The 16,525-nt window shown below is 36.0% G+C and overlaps 1 protein-coding gene across 6 annotated transcripts in view; it reads left to right on the forward strand.

Annotated features, from left to right (window-relative positions):
• Positions 1-16,525, forward strand: part of PALS1 (protein associated with LIN7 1, MAGUK p55 family member) — a 74,789-nt gene that overhangs the window by 45,192 nt on the left and 13,072 nt on the right. For all 6 annotated transcript variants that reach the window (XM_045822621.1, XM_045822625.1, XM_045822623.1 and 3 more), the window contains 7 exons: positions 2,818-2,895; positions 3,765-3,911; positions 5,112-5,273; positions 6,763-6,840; positions 11,927-12,110; positions 14,174-14,245; positions 15,232-15,303. In XM_045822621.1, the coding sequence (XP_045678577.1) occupies positions 2,818-2,895; positions 3,765-3,911; positions 5,112-5,273; positions 6,763-6,840; positions 11,927-12,110; positions 14,174-14,245; positions 15,232-15,303 (793 nt within the window). The remainder of the gene's footprint in view (positions 1-2,817; positions 2,896-3,764; positions 3,912-5,111; positions 5,274-6,762; positions 6,841-11,926; positions 12,111-14,173; positions 14,246-15,231; positions 15,304-16,525) is intronic.

Here is a 16,525-nt window from a genome sequence, read left to right on the forward strand (position 1 = left end):
ATTAGAAATTGTGTGATCAGGAACTATGAATTTTATTTTAAATGAATTTAGATTTGTAGTATTTTAAAAAGAAAGACACCTTATTTTAAAAATCAGCATGTATTACTCAGTTTTGGATTATTGCATTTGTCTATTAGTAAGACTTTAATGGAATTCTTTCTTTCTTTCTTTCTTTCTTTCTTTCTTTATTTTGTAGAGGGGGGGAGAGAGAGAGGAGTCATCTATTTGTTGTTCTACATATTCATGTACTCAATGCTTAATTCTTGTATGTGTCCCTTGGCGTGTTGGGACAACATTCTAACCAACTGAGCTGCCTGGCCAGGGCTGGAACTTTTGGAGAAGATCATTGCTCTGCCATGCTGTTCACACATACAGAACTCAACCATTAGAAGCATATTTTTCTCAGTACCAAAACCAGAGGACAGGCTGGTTTTGTTACTGTCATTACGTCAATCCACTTGTGCTCCAATTAGTTAATCTCAAAATGATCTCTTAGGTTTGATAGGGGAATTATTAAAAGGTGATTTAAAATAGACATAATAAGTATTAAAGAATTACTGGATTCCTGTTTTAATCATGAGTTACTTATGTAAAAAAATCTGTGTATGAATTAACTTCTATATGTTTTTATTAATGGTGATAATTTTGGTTTGTTATCTGCATTATGTACTCTTTTTGGTGTGTAATTGAGTTGGTAAATAGAAAAGGGAAGAAAATCAGAGGCACTGATAGTGAGAACATGGATGCTGTAACCTTTGGGGGCAAGTAGTCCACAGACCAAAATTTGTACCTTTAAATATTTATGGTAGGAGAAAAAGGACTGAAAACAAATGAACTGAACATACAGCTTAAGTGATTAGAAATTAAAAAGGAGAATAAACTAAAGCAGAAAAAGGAATTAGATTGTTTAAATGGAAAAAACATTAGACTGAACATTAGAAGCTGTTTCTTTGAAAAGTATTGGGTTGGCCAAAAAGTTCATGGTTTTTTGTTTGTTTTGCTTTTTTTAATAAAAGACACAGTTTTCATTTTCACTAATAATTTTATTGATTTGGATACTTTGAGTATGTTGGCTCTCTCCCGCATTGGTTGTTCTCAATGTCTCTATTTGATCCCTATCAACTTCAGCTTGTCTACCTAACTGTGGAACATTGTTCAGCGAGAAATCTCCAGCACAAAAATCTCCAGCAAACCACTTTTAACACATTCCATCAGTAATAGCACCTCCACTCACTGCAGAAATCTTATTCTGTATTTCAGTTGCATTTTTACCTTTCTTGAAATAATAAAGGATAATGTGCCAAAAATGTGTATTTTCTCCCATTTTCAATGTTAAAGTGGCTACACAAAATTCACCAGTTGTGGTTTTTTTTAACTGTATGCTGATATGACAGCTGTCACAACACAATCTAACAAAATTGTTTCGAATAAAGTAAAGACAGCTAAGAGCTACTAGAGCCATTTTCCTTGGAAAAACAAAAGGAACTTTTTGGCCCACCCAAAACAAGAAAGTAGAGAAATCTTTGACAAGTTAGATGAAGAAAAGTAACATTAAGAAATTAAAAAAGCATGAATGCAGACACAAAAGATTAAAAATTATAATAATACAGTTAAAGCTTTCTAGCATACTTAGTAGCACTTTCTAAGTGTGAAAGTGCTACTAAGTATGTGGTTATAGGAAGAAATTGGTAAATATATATTGTCAAAAGTAACTTAAAAAAAGATAACCGGTAGTTACAGGTAAAATTGAATGTCTGAATTCTACCCCTAAAAATATCTACTAGGCCCAGATAATTTTATGTACAAAGTCTATCAAAACATTCAGAATCATATAATTCTAATGGTAAATAAGCTGTTTTGACACAAATGTTGACTATTTTCCCATTCATTGCACTATAACGACTTAGGTAGTAAAGCCAGATAGTTTTGTAAATGAGTGTACATTGACCACACTCACCAAATAGAGGTCCATCCAACTTAAGAGCATTCATATAGAAACCTTAAAATATTAATAACTCACATCTAGAAATATATTGATAATTATGTGCTAAGAACTGTGCTAAGCAGTTTATATGGATTATCTCAATTTTTTGAGAGTCTTAAATGGTAGCTGCTATTACACAGAGGAGAAAACAAAGGCTAAAAGATTCATTATCAAGTGGCATTTATCTTAGGAATGTAAGAACTGCTTCATATGCGGGAAGTTTTTAATGTAACTCACTATAATATGTTGGTGGTTCTGTTACTCTTATATAAATTTATCCTGTTAGCCTCCAATGCTTGATGAGTGCCTACAACTTAAAATATAGTTGCATAAACACGATTAAAAAGTATAAAATCAGCCCTGGCTGGTGTAGCTCAGTGGATTGAGCGCGGGCTGTGAACCAAAGCACCGCAGGTTCGATTCCCAGTCAGGGCACATGCTTGGGTTGCAGGCCACGGTCCCCAGCAATGCACATTGATGTTTCTCTCTCTCTCTCTTTCTCCCTCCCTTCCCTCTCTAAAAATAAATAAATAAAATCTTTTAAAAATTTTTAAAAAGTATAAAATCATTGTTAGTCTTTTAATAGTAGGTTGGGCAAAAGGAAATCATATGCATAAATACCAAAATCCTGCCTAGTGTTCTTTTTTTTTAGTAAAGAGTGTTGTTGTTAACTATGATAACAAGATTGAAAACTCTGTGAGAATTTTTAGTGTCTTGCTGTCTTATAAGTAGTTTTTATGATTTTAAATTTATCTTTTTAAAAAACACCTGTTCTGGTGCTGGTGATATTTTCCGTAACCTAGGAAGAATTCATCTTTCTATTTGTTCCTTAGGTACAAACTGTTTTGAAGCCAATCCACCAGAAGGAAGGACAAGAATTAACTGCTTTGCTGAATGCTCCACATGTTCAGGTAGAAAATGGACAGAGCATTATATGTGTGGTTTTTCCAACATTCAAAGTCTCTTTGAATCAAAGTCTACTAGGGCTAGGAGAGACCTCAAGCATTATCTATAGACTGTTTTGATTACTGGATTATATGTTTTCATATTTAAAATGAACACTATTTTTGAAACAACATCTTATTTAAAGGAAATTCCTCTCCTTTTTTGGTGTATTTTTCATAAATTTAAATTATGTAAGGCATTGGGCCTTTAAATAGATTTTGTTTTTTGCAGTATAATAATCACTTTGGACTTCATAATCCATCCCAGAGTATGCCCTGCTATACCTAACACATCTTTACTTATTGTTAGCTATGAAAGATACAGGGTTACATCTGTACTTAATTGGAAAATTTGGAAACACATCTGAGTATGTCATTAATTATAGTACTTCTTTTAAAGGTTTAATGATCAGCCCTGGCTGGTGTGGCTCAGTGGATTGAGTGCAGTCCTGCAAACCAAAGAGTTGACAGTTCAATTCGCAGTTGGGGCACATGCCTGGGTTGCAAGCTAGGCCCCCAGTGGGGTTACTGGGGAGGCAACTACATGTTGATGTATCTCTCCCCTTCTTTCTCTCTCCTTTCCCCTCTCTAAAAATAAGTAAATGAAATATTTTTTAAAAAGTAAAGGTTTAATGATCAGAATACTACAGGGTAGAACAAAAGTCAACTTACAGTTTTGAGTACACAAAACAGTTCATTCTTTTATTATTGTTGTAATATTTTCATACAAACAACTGTAAACCTACTTCTGCCACACTCTGTATATGATTAAGTTAAAATCTCTAGAGAAGTGAGTCATGCTGTTACTTTAAATCCTGTGGATTTTTTTGAAACAGGCGCTTCTACTGGCCCATGACAAGGTGGCTGAGCAGGAAATGCAACTGGAGCCCATTACAGATGAGAGAGTTTATGAAAGCGTTGGCCATTATGGAGGAGAAACTGTAAAAATAGTTCGCATAGAGAAGGCTCGAGATATTCCACTGGTAAGTATTCCCCGTCTCTGATCTGAGTGCGATTCTTTCTATACGGGGGTCTTGTATGGCAGATAGGTGAAGGCTCCTTTATGTTTCTAGTAGTTTTTCTCCTTTGAGGTCAGTTGCTTGGAATTCTTTCATGTTCTTCCTCATACTTCTTATTCAGAGAAAAATTTATTCATCATCTTTTCACCCATAATTTGATGAAAATGGTAGCTTGTGAAATAATTTTTGAGGAACAAAGGGACAAATAATGTGATTTTTTATTCTCCCAGCTTTAAAAAATAATTAAAAAGTCTGATTTTTTCATTCAGTTAAATCTGTTGAAACACAATACTTACACACTTCACATGTATTTAGAAGTATATGTTCCTTAATGTTAATATTTGTTCTATAGCTTTTATATGTAAAACTTTTTTCAGTCTCCTCTTAGTCTGCTATTACTGCCTTAATTTTCCTTCCTTAATTTTCAGAGGATATTCTTGAATCCTCATCTCAAATTGTGTTTTGAATAGTGTGATACATGAATTAGGGCCTGTATGTTATGGGCAGTTTATGTAACTTAGTGTTCTTCCCCACCAGAAAAAAGAAATTGGGAGTTATGACAAAAGTTTGGGAGAAAATGTTACAAACTCAGTCTACTTTCAGGCTTTTTTCCGTATTTTATATTTACATTTTCTGAATGTATATATTTCAGTTGCGTTTCTAATTCGTGTAATAAATATTAATGTTTAATACATTTTAATGTGCATTGGATGTAGCTATAATATTTAACATTTGAATAATAATCAGATTAGTATTCATTCCTTTATATATTTAATTTTTAAAAAGGAGTTTTATAGTTATGTCATGTTCACTAATTACACCTAAATATAGTATAATCATTTTGAATAGTATCCAGAATATAGAGAACAAATTTGATTATAGTCTTCACACTGTTGTTAAGCAAGTACATTTTTCTGTCGTATACTTCAAAAGTTTGCTTGATTTTAGAATTTTAATGAATGGAATGTTTCTGAAGCAGAATATGTGAGGAAAGTGGTCAACTTTCAAACCTAATTATCGTGATTACTCTAGCTGTGTAAGTCATTTTTTTCCTCAAGATAACTGAAGGCTAGTATTATTGAATAGAAAAAATAATTTAAAAATGAAGAAATGTTCAACCAGAATTGCATTTTGATTTTAAAATTGAATTTTGAATTTTGTTAGGGTGCTACAGTTCGTAATGAAATGGATTCTGTCATCATCAGTCGGATAGTAAAAGGAGGTGCTGCGGAGAAAAGTGGTCTTTTACATGAAGGAGATGAAGTTCTGGAGATTAATGGCATTGAAATTCGGGGGAAAGATGTCAATGAGGTTTTTGACTTGTTGGTAAGTTGACACAGGTAGAATAATAATTGGTAAGTTCTTGAAAGCTGGGTTTTTTAATTATTAGACATCAGAGTAAAATATTTTAAAGCATTTTAAAAATAATTGTTAAGAGCACGAGATCATTTCTAGCCTAATTTTTGCATAATATTATTTCTACAATATTGATCCAGTAGTATTATTTTACGATGGGTACTACTGATATTTTTTTATTTTGAGCTGTATTAGATATATTTATTTACCTCTGAAGTCACTAATGTATCTCATTAATTCATCAACATATATTTATTTGAGTGCCTCCTGTGTGCCGGCTGCTAGAGAAAGAATAACAAAACAAAGTCCATACCCTCATTTTTATATTCATTTTGTTTGTTATCCACAGTTGATTGTTGTTTACTTAACAACATTAGGTAATAGCAGTGGTATACATCTACATTGACCAGTAGCTACATGTGGTAGTTATTCCAATATAAGTTGAATAAAATTGAGTTCTCGTTCATACAAGCTGTATTGCGGGTGCTCAAGAGCAGTATGCAGCTGTTGGCTCCCGTATTGAGGTGTATATGTAGGACATTTCTATCATCGTAGAAAGTTCTATTAGTGCTCGTATAATCAGGAAGCCATTTGTAGACAACTTTTGACAGCAATTTATGATCACTACGTGTATACCCACAAACCAGATATATATTCCTACTGACCTAACATTAGTTGTTACAATAGAATCTCTCCTATCTGCTGATGTCTGTTGAAGAATCGATCTAAAACATGATTATATCCTTATTTGCCCTAAAAATCCTCTCTGCCCTGTCTGTTCATTCATTGCTTCGGTAGAACAAAGTGCCAGTGGTCATCATTTTTAGCCCTTGTTTTATTGGCCGCTCTCTCTTGGTAGAGCGCTGCTTCCTGTCTCAGGACCGGAAATTACAATCACTGTCTAGACAGTGTATCACTGTCTAGGCTGGAGGAATCTGAACACTCCACTTAACAATGTGCTAGGAAGTAATAGGGAACCTAGCAGTGAGGCTCTATATAGTTAAAAAATAGAACGGATGACAGAGGTAGGGCATCTGGGAAGTAAGAATATTTGTATATTTGCATCACTTTTCTAATCCTGGTCACAATTACTGTTTCCAATTCTGTATTAAAATTGATGTGTGTCAGACTAGATAACCCAAAATTACTATAGCACTGTGGTATTTCACTGTGGAATCTTCCTAAACTACACTGAGTAGAAGACCAGAACCCAAGACTTACGTGCTAAATGGCCTTCCCCAGTGTGCCAGAATCACAGAATGTCATGTTACTGGACAGTTCTACTACTGTGGAGTCCATGAAAGGCAGAATTTGTGCTCCTGATAAAATGGGATTAATCTTTACTGATTTTCTTGAGTCTCTTAATGGTTCCATCCAGTTTAGGGAATATTGATCATAAGATCATGAAATGATTTTCGTAAGTATGCATCTTAAAAATTACCTAATCTCTCTGTTACAGTCTGATATGCATGGCACTTTGACATTTGTTCTGATTCCCAGTCAACAGATCAAGCCTCCTCCTGCCAAGGAAACTGTAGTAAGTGATTTTTTTTTTGTTCATTGCTTACTATCTGATGGCTACTTTTAACTTTTTTTCCTAAATTAATGAAGTTTATTTTTTAGAGTAGTTTTAGGTTCACAGCAAATTGGAGCAGAAAGTCCAGAGTTTCATATACTTCTTAACTGCACGCATGGATAATTTCCCCCACTATCCACATCCTGTACCCGAGTGTGACATTTGTTACATCAGTGAATTGATGGTTCCATTATCATTCACAGTTCATAGTGTATATTAGGGTACACTTTTGGTGGTGTGCATGCATTCTGTAGGTTTTGGCAAGTGTATAATTACATACATTCGTTCACCATTGTATCATACAGAATAGTTGCCCTGCCCTAAAAACCCTCTGTGCTCTGTCTGTTCCTCCCCGCAACTGTGGCAAACAGTGATCTGTATAGTTTTGCCTTTTCCAGAATGTCATATGGTTGGGATCTTACAGTACACAGGTGGCCATTTCAGGTTGGCTTTAGCATTAGTGATAAACATTGACGTTTCCTTCGTATCTTTTCATAGCTTGGTAGCACACTTCTTTTTTTTTAAGATTTTATTTGTTTATTTTTAGAGGGGGAAGGGAGGGAGAAAGAGAGAAAGAAAGAAACATCAATGTGTGGTTGCTGAGGGTCATGGCCTGCAACCCAGGCATGTGCCCTGACTGGGAATCGAATCTGCGATGCTTTGGTTCGCAGCCTGAGCTCAATCCACTGAGCTACGCCAGCCAGGGCTAGCACACTTCTTTTTAACACTGAATAAAATACTCTGTTGTCCAGATAAACAAGTTTATCCACTCACCTACTGAAGAACGTCTTGGTTGCTTCCAGGTTTTCGTGATTACAAATAACACTGCCTATAAACATCCATGTGCAGGTTTTTGTGTGGATGTGTGTTTCCAGTTCTTTAAACTTAAGTCCACACTGAAACTTGTACCATAAATGCTGTTGTTTGAGTATCGGAAATGCTGCCCTAAATATTTCTGGCACTCAAATAAAAACAAAGTCAGTAGATTTTATTTAAGTAAATATGAAATGTCAGTATTTCAAGTTGAGTAAACTCATATACTTTTTTTCAGAGTTTTTATGATTTACAACATTGAACTCTCTTTTTCTGACATTATATATGGGTTTATGTAACTTAAATATACTTAGTGTAGGGGAGAAAAGTGCTTTTACAAAGTATGTACAACACTTACAACATGTATTGCTCTTTATGTTATATTAACTAGCTATATGAAAAGACAGACTTTCTTACCTTATGACCCAGCAGTTCCATTCCTAGGTGTGTTCCAAGAGAATTGAAAACACATGTCTCACACAAACTTGTGAGTGTTCACAGCAGCATTATTTATAATAATCAGGAAGTAGAAACAGCCCAAGCGTCTGCTTGCTAATTCATGGGAAATGATATATGGGATATTATTGGGTAATAAAAAGGAATAAAAGTACTTATATATTAATATGCTTCAACATGGATGAACCTTGGTAAAATTATGCTAAGTGAATGAAGCCAGTCACAAGAGGCTATGTATTGGTTCATTTATATGAGCTGTCCAGAACAGGTAAATCTACAGCGACAGAAAGCAGCTTAGTAGTTCCTTAAGTGTAGGAGTTAGGAGGGGGTGGGGGGATTCCTGACCAGTAGTGTGTCTTGAAAATTGGTGGTTGCACAGCTCTGAATTCACTAAAAACCATCCAGCTGTATACATGGGTGACGCATAGTGTATGAATTATACCTCAATTAAAAACGATAGACTTTAAAGTGCTGGATTAATATGGAATCCTGATATATTACATCTGTTACTATTCTTCATTTTTATAAAAGCATGACAGTTTGAAAAAGAACACAGTTTTTTTTCTTAATATTTCATCACAGTTATACTTATCATTTGCCTTTCATTCCATGTTTTTCCCCTATTCTTTATGGATCATACCGAATTTGATAGTGCATTTGCAACCTTCTTTCTGTTTAAAGTTCTTTGTAGTAGGAGAAATGAGGAAATAGTTTGTATCTAAACTTCAGGAACCTGATTCTCTGCCCTACGCCTCTCCACATACCTCTCCTGTGAACAAGCCCTGAACGTCACAAGTAGGGCTGCACTTGGAGAACACGCAACAGAGAAGGGCTGGAATGTGTCCTTCCTTGCATGGCTTTAAAAGGGGGGGGGAGACAGAGAAACAAAAGGATGTTCTTTTAAAATACAGCATTTATTGGTAGAGATCTTTTCAAAGTAAAAAGTGTTGGTAATATTTCTATTTGCCCTCATTTCCTCCTTTTATTGTGAAGAACTCGCAGTTGCATTACCTCTTCCAAAGTTTTTCTGAAACCTAACTGGCTTAAAATGAACTACTGTTATAAAAGTTCGCCCTGAAGGATTCCAGAAAGAAAACAGTGACAGGAAGTCATATTTGGCATATTCAGAATAATTATTAGTGATTTTAAGAAATTAAAACCAATTTATTAAGCGTTATCATGGTACAGGTCAGGATCTAGTAAGAGCAAAGGTATCTTTCTGATGTATGTTTTGTGATACCAGAAACATGTATTTAAAATAAACAGAATAGGTATTATCTGAAACATCACTGTGATCATTTTCTGAATTATAACATCACTCATGGTGAGAGTAAACTGTGTCAGGAGAAAGACTCCCTTACTCATCACACATAGCAACAAGTGGCTGCTTTGTCATTTGTAATTCACTTCCTGGGTGACTGACCCATTTATCCCAGGAAACATGCACTGCTTAAACTGTGTAGTTTCTTTCTCTCCACATTACCTTCAAAAAAAAAGAAAAGGAGTTCCCAAACAAGTCTTTCATCTAGTCTAATGCCCTAATCTAACAGGGGTAAATTGAAATGTAGCAGGATCACACTGGGTATTAGTGAATTCAGATTATTAATTATCCAGTAAACGTTAGCTATTATGTTTACTTACTCTGTGCCAGGCATGGTATTAATTATTTTATATGTTTTATCTCATTTCATCCTCACAGCATCCTTATGAAAAACACCTTATTTTTTGTACTATAAGATGCAACCCCCCCCCCCCCCCCGCATTGGCAGGGGATGGGGGCGTGTCTTACAGTCCAAATGTAGCTTACCCGGCTTGCTGTGGGAGGGGGAGGGGCAGTGGAGCAGGGTCACAGGTTATTAAATATTTTACCACATTTGTTTGCTTCAAAAATTTTTTCCCTATTTTCCTCCTCTAAAACCTGGGTGCGTCTTAAAGTCCTAAAAATATGGTAGATATCTTTATTATTCCCATTCAATAGGCATTGAAACTAGAACTTAGAAGGGTCAAGTTAATTGTACAAGGCTACTGTTGGTAAGTGACTGAGTCAGGACTAGAACCTGTGCCCATTCCAGAGTCTGTGCTCTTAACTGCTGTGTAGTGTAACAGGTAATGTCCTTTAAAACCACTAAATACTGGGTTGTTTATGCCGTACTGTTTATCATCAGTCCAAAGAAAATAGTTAGAATATCATGATAGAAAATTGTAAATATAGATGAATTAACAACCTCTTAGTAACTATGTGTGTGATAGTCTGGATTCTGAGAAGAACAAAAACATATTATGAGATTTCAGTATTTGAAATTACCTCTAATAAGACTGGGAGCATGCCTTCATGACGTCTTTTGATTTGTGGGGTCTAGCTTGGTAGTATAGAGAGAAGTCATTTAAGGGGAGCTTAAAGGCTCAGGATAGGAGGATGCTAAAATTGCAGTGTAGGAATCCAAACCTCAGAATTAGCCACTAGCCCAGTGATGTTAATTATTGAAATATTTTCGTAGGGATCCCAAGTAATTTTTCATCTTATAATGAATATCTCTTGGGTCTCTTTTGTGTATGAGACACTGAGCTAAGCACTGGGTTATAGTAATGAACATGACACAGAATAATTATAGCCTGCAGTAAGTGTTAAGGTAGGAATGAGCAGCAGGGGAACATTGAGAATAAAAAGAAGAGGGGTGGTCTGGGAAGGTCTCGGGGAAGGAGAAGGCAACATGAAGCCGAGCCGATGGACGACCAGGCCTGTTCATTGCCACAGGGCTTTCAGGTGGAATTTCTGAAGGACTGTGCTGGGAAGGCCTGAGGGCGTGGAGCAAAGCAGGAGTGGAGAAAGGTGGGGAGGGGATTCTGAGAGATGCTACAGAGGTAGGTGAGGCCAGGCCAGGTAGGCCTGCTTGGCCATGGCAGGGAGTTCGGATTTCAAAGACAGCAAATGATCTGATTTGTATTTGAAAAAACACTCTGGCTTCTGTGTAGAAATTGGATCAGAATAGCCCAATGAGGGGAAGAGTCGTCAAGGAACATGTATAAAGGACACAGGGATAAAACCAAAGGCGGGGGAGGATCGAGGGTAGGGCGGGGGAAAGGGGTGGGGTGGAGAAACCCATACTTGAACAACAATTTTTAAAAAACGGAAGCAAGGGGAACTAGGAAACTCTCGCTGAAGTCATTATGAAGTATGATAATGGCTTAAACTTGGATGGTAGCAGTTGCAGTGGAGAAAATTAATCAGGCTGTGTTCTGGAAGTAAAAATGACAGGACCTTGTAATGAAAGTGGAGAGTAAAGGAAAGGGAGGAAGCAAGGGTGCTGGAGCAAGTGGGTGGATAGTGGTGCTGCTTATAAAGGGAAATCTGGAGGAAAACAGATTTGGGGAGAAAGATCAAGAGGTCCATTTTACAGGTTTGGGATACCTGAGGGGGCATTGCAGAGTTTCTGTTTTACAGGTCCGAAATGGGGGCGGGTGTCTGTATCACATTCCTTCTGCTTCTATATTAAGCCTTGGAAGCTCTTCAGTACCTCCGCTTGTTAGTGGCTGACATACAGTGTTTTGCGTACTCTTACACATGTTTGAAGTCAACAGAGAGATGAACTTAATTGAAGAAAACAGAGGAGCCTGAGAAAAATATTGCCCCCAAATGCTGTTATTTAACTAAATCTCCCTTCTTTCAACTCTTAATTTTTCTGTACTAAATGTAACACTTTAATTGTATTTATGCTCACTATTTTGTGTTCCCATTTCATCATTATTTTATTCCCATTTTACCCATTTTATCTTTTAGATCCATGTAAAAGCTCATTTTGACTATGACCCTTCAGATGACCCTTATGTTCCATGTCGAGAGTTAGGGCTGTCATTTCAAAAAGGCGATATACTTCATGTGATCAGTCAAGAAGATCCAAATTGGTGGCAGGCCTACAGGGAAGGGGATGAAGATAATCAGCCTCTGGCTGGGCTTGTTCCAGGTAAGGACAATATAGTAGAATGTACAGAGTTTTAAAAAAATTATAAAACAAACATTCATAAAGGAAAATAACCTTTTCACCCCTTTTTAAAATGATGTAATTAGCCCTGGCTTATGTGGCTCAGTGGATTGAGTGCCAGCCTGTGAGCTCAGGGGTCACTGGTTCAATTCCTGGTCAGGGCACATGCCTGCATTGCAGGCCAGGTCCCCAGCTGGGGGTGTGTGAGAGAGAGTTAACCGATTGATGTACATCTCGCACGTCAATGTTTCTCTCCCTCTCTTCCTCCCTCCCCATCTCTCTAAAAATAAGTGAATAAAATCAAAATAGCGATAATGAATAAAAATGATGCAATTACTTTTCATGAAGTTGGGTTTTTATGTTATAGCTGCAGCATAAGTATCTTGAATATAATTTTGACCAATTTGTTGGGCTTGAAGATGAAATTATGATGTAATATATTTACATTTGTCCTTTATGTGTGTAATAAGGTTATAGAAAATCAAAAGTCATCGGTTTTTAAATCCAAAAGCTGAAGACAGATTTTGTCTATACTTGGTCATATTTCAAGAAAGGAGGAATGAGCTGCTTATATCAAGTGTAGAGGGCGATGCTACACCCTTGATTCTTCACAGCACCAGTTGCAGGACATTCCTCTGGAATCCTGGAATACTGAGCAGCCGTGTGGTTCTCTGCTCAGTGCTTCTGCCAAATACTAATTCGATATCTTCTCGTTGTGTCAGCCTTAGCCCATAAATATTTAGAACTGGTGTTTATTGACAGGTCGATTGCATTGACTTTCTGAAAGTACTAGTGCATGGATCAGGCAAGGAGATTTCAGTGATGTCATTTGCAGGTCTTTTTATAGGACAAGTAAATAGACCCTTCTTAGCTTGAGCATGATAATGGTTTTCTGTTAGAAGGATTTTTAAGAGATCATAATGTCCATTATGTCCCATTAATGTCTGCCTCTATTTCAAAAAATTACACATGTATATACTGTAAAAGCGTGCTGTAGAAATATAACACTGTAATGTTTTTAAGATTTTAATATGTAAATGATTAAAATTATTTTCTTCCTTATTTTTTAATCTGTTAAAGACAAGTACTCATTTTTAAATATTAACGCTCTTAAAATTTTCCCTCTAGTTGTAGTTACTGGTTTCACTAGGAATGCAGCCAGTACAGCACCTGGAGAAGACCTGGTTTCCTTTAAGGCTGCTTATGCATGCCAAACTCAGTGTTTTTGCTTATGCTTTATGAAATACACTACATTTTATAGATTATTCCACCATGGATGGAAATTGCCTAGAATTAGATATAAAAATTAAATATAAAAGTAGAACTTGAACCTAGAGTTTTATAGGTAAAACTATTTTTAGCCTTCAGAAAAAATACATTTAGTTTTAAGATAGGTGTCTAAAAGAAGATGAAGGTCAGAAACCTTGAAAGCCTCCTATATTAAAAGCTTAATCCTGAAAGGAAAAACAGTGTGTTTTCATTTATCTGTGTCATTAGTAAAGGTGACAACAAAAAAATCATTAAAACATATACGTACATATATGCATACAAAGTAAAAGGTATAGAGAACAATAAATGCAAAGGAATATGTTTAGTGGTGTCTTGGGATCAAAAAGTGATGAATGTTTACATACTATTTTGGAAAGTTAGCTTCTAGAATAAATTTGCTTGATCTCAGATAATTCTAAATGATCACAACCGTTGTAAGATCCAGCATGGTGCTTTCCACTTAGTAATGCTCCATTAAAGCTTTGTAAAAATTGAACTATTAAATTTCCTAACACTAGAGTTTATTATTGATCTTTTCTAATATGTGCTATATTCTAGTAATACATGCCTTAGGGTCAGTTGAGAGTGAGGTTAAAACTTTCTGCTTTAAACATTTGGAGGCTTAAAGTGACAGCTGACACACTCTTAGGTGGCAGAAGGAATTAGAAGGGAATATTAATGACTAGTTACTGCTGGTGGTTTTCCTTGTTTTTTTTTTTTTTTTACTTCTATTCTTTGTCTTAAATATTTTATTCTTTTTCTTTTTTTCTGTTAAGGGAAAAGCTTTCAGCAGCAAAGGGAAGCCATGAAGCAAACCATAGAAGAAGATAAGGAGCCAGAAAAATCAGGTTGGAGATTCCTATTTGACATTAGTGAGAGGTTTCTTGGGTCTTCATCCGGAACCACATTTAAATTTACATATCAGAACTGTCAAGAAAGATGTATTCACAGCAGGAGTGATGTGAGAGGCAAAACTGATTATCTTAGAAACGGTAAAGAAAGGGCAAGGTTTAAATATTAAAGGTGGTTGATCTGTAATGTGAGATTAATGGAAAATTATAAATACTTCCCTGAAAAATAGTTTTTCTATGAAGAATGTAGTGTTTATAAATTTAAACTAAAAACTAATAACCAAATAAACTGACGAACAAAACAGAAACAGAGGCAGAGACACGTGGAACAGACTGACAGCTGTAGAGGGGAGGGGCTTGGGGGACTGGGTGAAAGAAGGTGAATGGATTAGCCAGAAAACTTACATGCAGCCCTGACTGGTGTGGCTTACTTGGTTGGTGCATCAGCCTGTAAACCAAAAAGTCGCGGGTTTGATTCCTCATCAGGGCACATGCCTTGGTTATAGGTTCAGTTCCTGTTTGGGGGACGTATACATAGAAGAGGCCACCAATCAATGTTTCTCTCTCAAATCAATGTTTCTCTCTCTCTCCCCCTTCCTTCCCCTCTCTCTAAAATCAGTAAGTATGTCCTCCAGTGAGGATTTTAAAAAAACTTATACACATAACTCATAGACACAGACAACCGTGTGGTGTTAGCCGGAGGGAAAGTGGGGTGGGGGCTAGGTGGAGGTGGGCAAAGGGGGGAATGGGGACGGAGATGGATTACGACGGGGCGATAGGCACTCAGTGCAGTGTGCGGGTGATTTATTGAGTTGTACTCTTGAAACCTGTGTGGTTTGGCAAACCAGTGTCACTCTAATAAATTCAATTTAAAAAAAACTGTAGCTTCTTCAGTTGAAAAACTGAGCTCTTCAATTTGAAATATGTAGCTTTATTCAAGGAAACAAATACCATATTTAGTTATACTTATGATTATTCAACAGGAAAGCTATGGTGTGCAAAGAAGAATAAGAAGAAGAGGAAAAAGGTTTTATATAATGCCAATAAAAATGATGGTAAGTTCCACTCTTAGAGGTAGCTGGATTTGTATCTGAACGAGGCCCAATATTTAACACTTCAAAGAAATTAAATGGTATTTTCAGGCAGTTTTGTTTCTCATCCTGTTTTGCCTCTTTATATGACACAAGGGGTTAAGAAAGTAATTTAGCAAAAATGATTTTCTTTTGGAATCCTATGAGTAATGCAGTGTTTTGAATTCTGAGAAAAATGGTATAAAAATTAAAGTATGATTAACATATATAGTATTATACTGATATTTCTTTAATCTTGAAGAAACCGAATTGAAATTCCTCTTAATTCTTTCCCACTTAAACTCTTTATTTGTGAAATTAATACAAGCTTCTAACAAATTCTAACACTCTATCTGTATTTTAAGTGAACAGTGAATATTTTGTCCATAGCAACTCCTGTCACCGAGGCAGCCCATTCCACAGAGCCTGCCTCCTGCTGGCAGGGTCTGGCACACCACAGAGGCCAGTAGTTAATCTCTGCATCAGAAGCTTTTGTGACATGTGGCTCAGGTTCTCAAGTGACAACATTCTGCAGGACCTGAGCAGTGGCTATTGGGTTTACATTGGGTACCTGCTGTCTTAGTTCAACAGTTTCTACAGCATCCAGTTTTTTATAAACCACACCTGACTGACTGCTTTCATCACCTTCTTCATTGGTCTTTTTGGACATTAGACTTCATTACCTCTACTTTGGTTCACGTTGGAAACAAGGCAGATAATAAAGTCAAGGCAATCTTGAACTTCTTAAACCTTGAAATATTTTCTCTCAGTACCTTGAAATATTCTCTCAATACCTTGAAATATTTTTCAGGCAGCATAAATTAAAGCAATGAAAATAAAATATTACAGATCATTGAAAAACTCCATATAAAACTAAATCTGAGATTTCATCTATTTTAATAAAAAATATTTTTTCCAAAATAAACATCCTTAATGGTAATTGGTATGTAACTAAGATTTACTGAATTTTTAATCCTTTTTTTCTAAATGCAGATAAGTGACTAATATCTTTTTTCATTGTTTCAAACATACCAAAATTAATCTATTCAGCTGTAATAGCTATTACAGTCTGGAAAACTTGCACATCTGAAGTCTACAGATTATAAACTAAGTCTGTAAATCACAAGTCTGCCACAGCCTGATTATACATATTAGAAGAAGGAACTCAGATTTTTCAGAGTGAAAAGCATTTTGGGAAGGGAAGGAA

Source organism: Phyllostomus hastatus, unplaced genomic scaffold (genome assembly GCF_019186645.2).
Source record: "Phyllostomus hastatus isolate PE091 unplaced genomic scaffold, TTU_PhHast_1.1 phas_scaffold_501, whole genome shotgun sequence".
NCBI classification, from domain to species: Eukaryota; Metazoa; Chordata; class Mammalia; order Chiroptera; family Phyllostomidae; genus Phyllostomus; species Phyllostomus hastatus.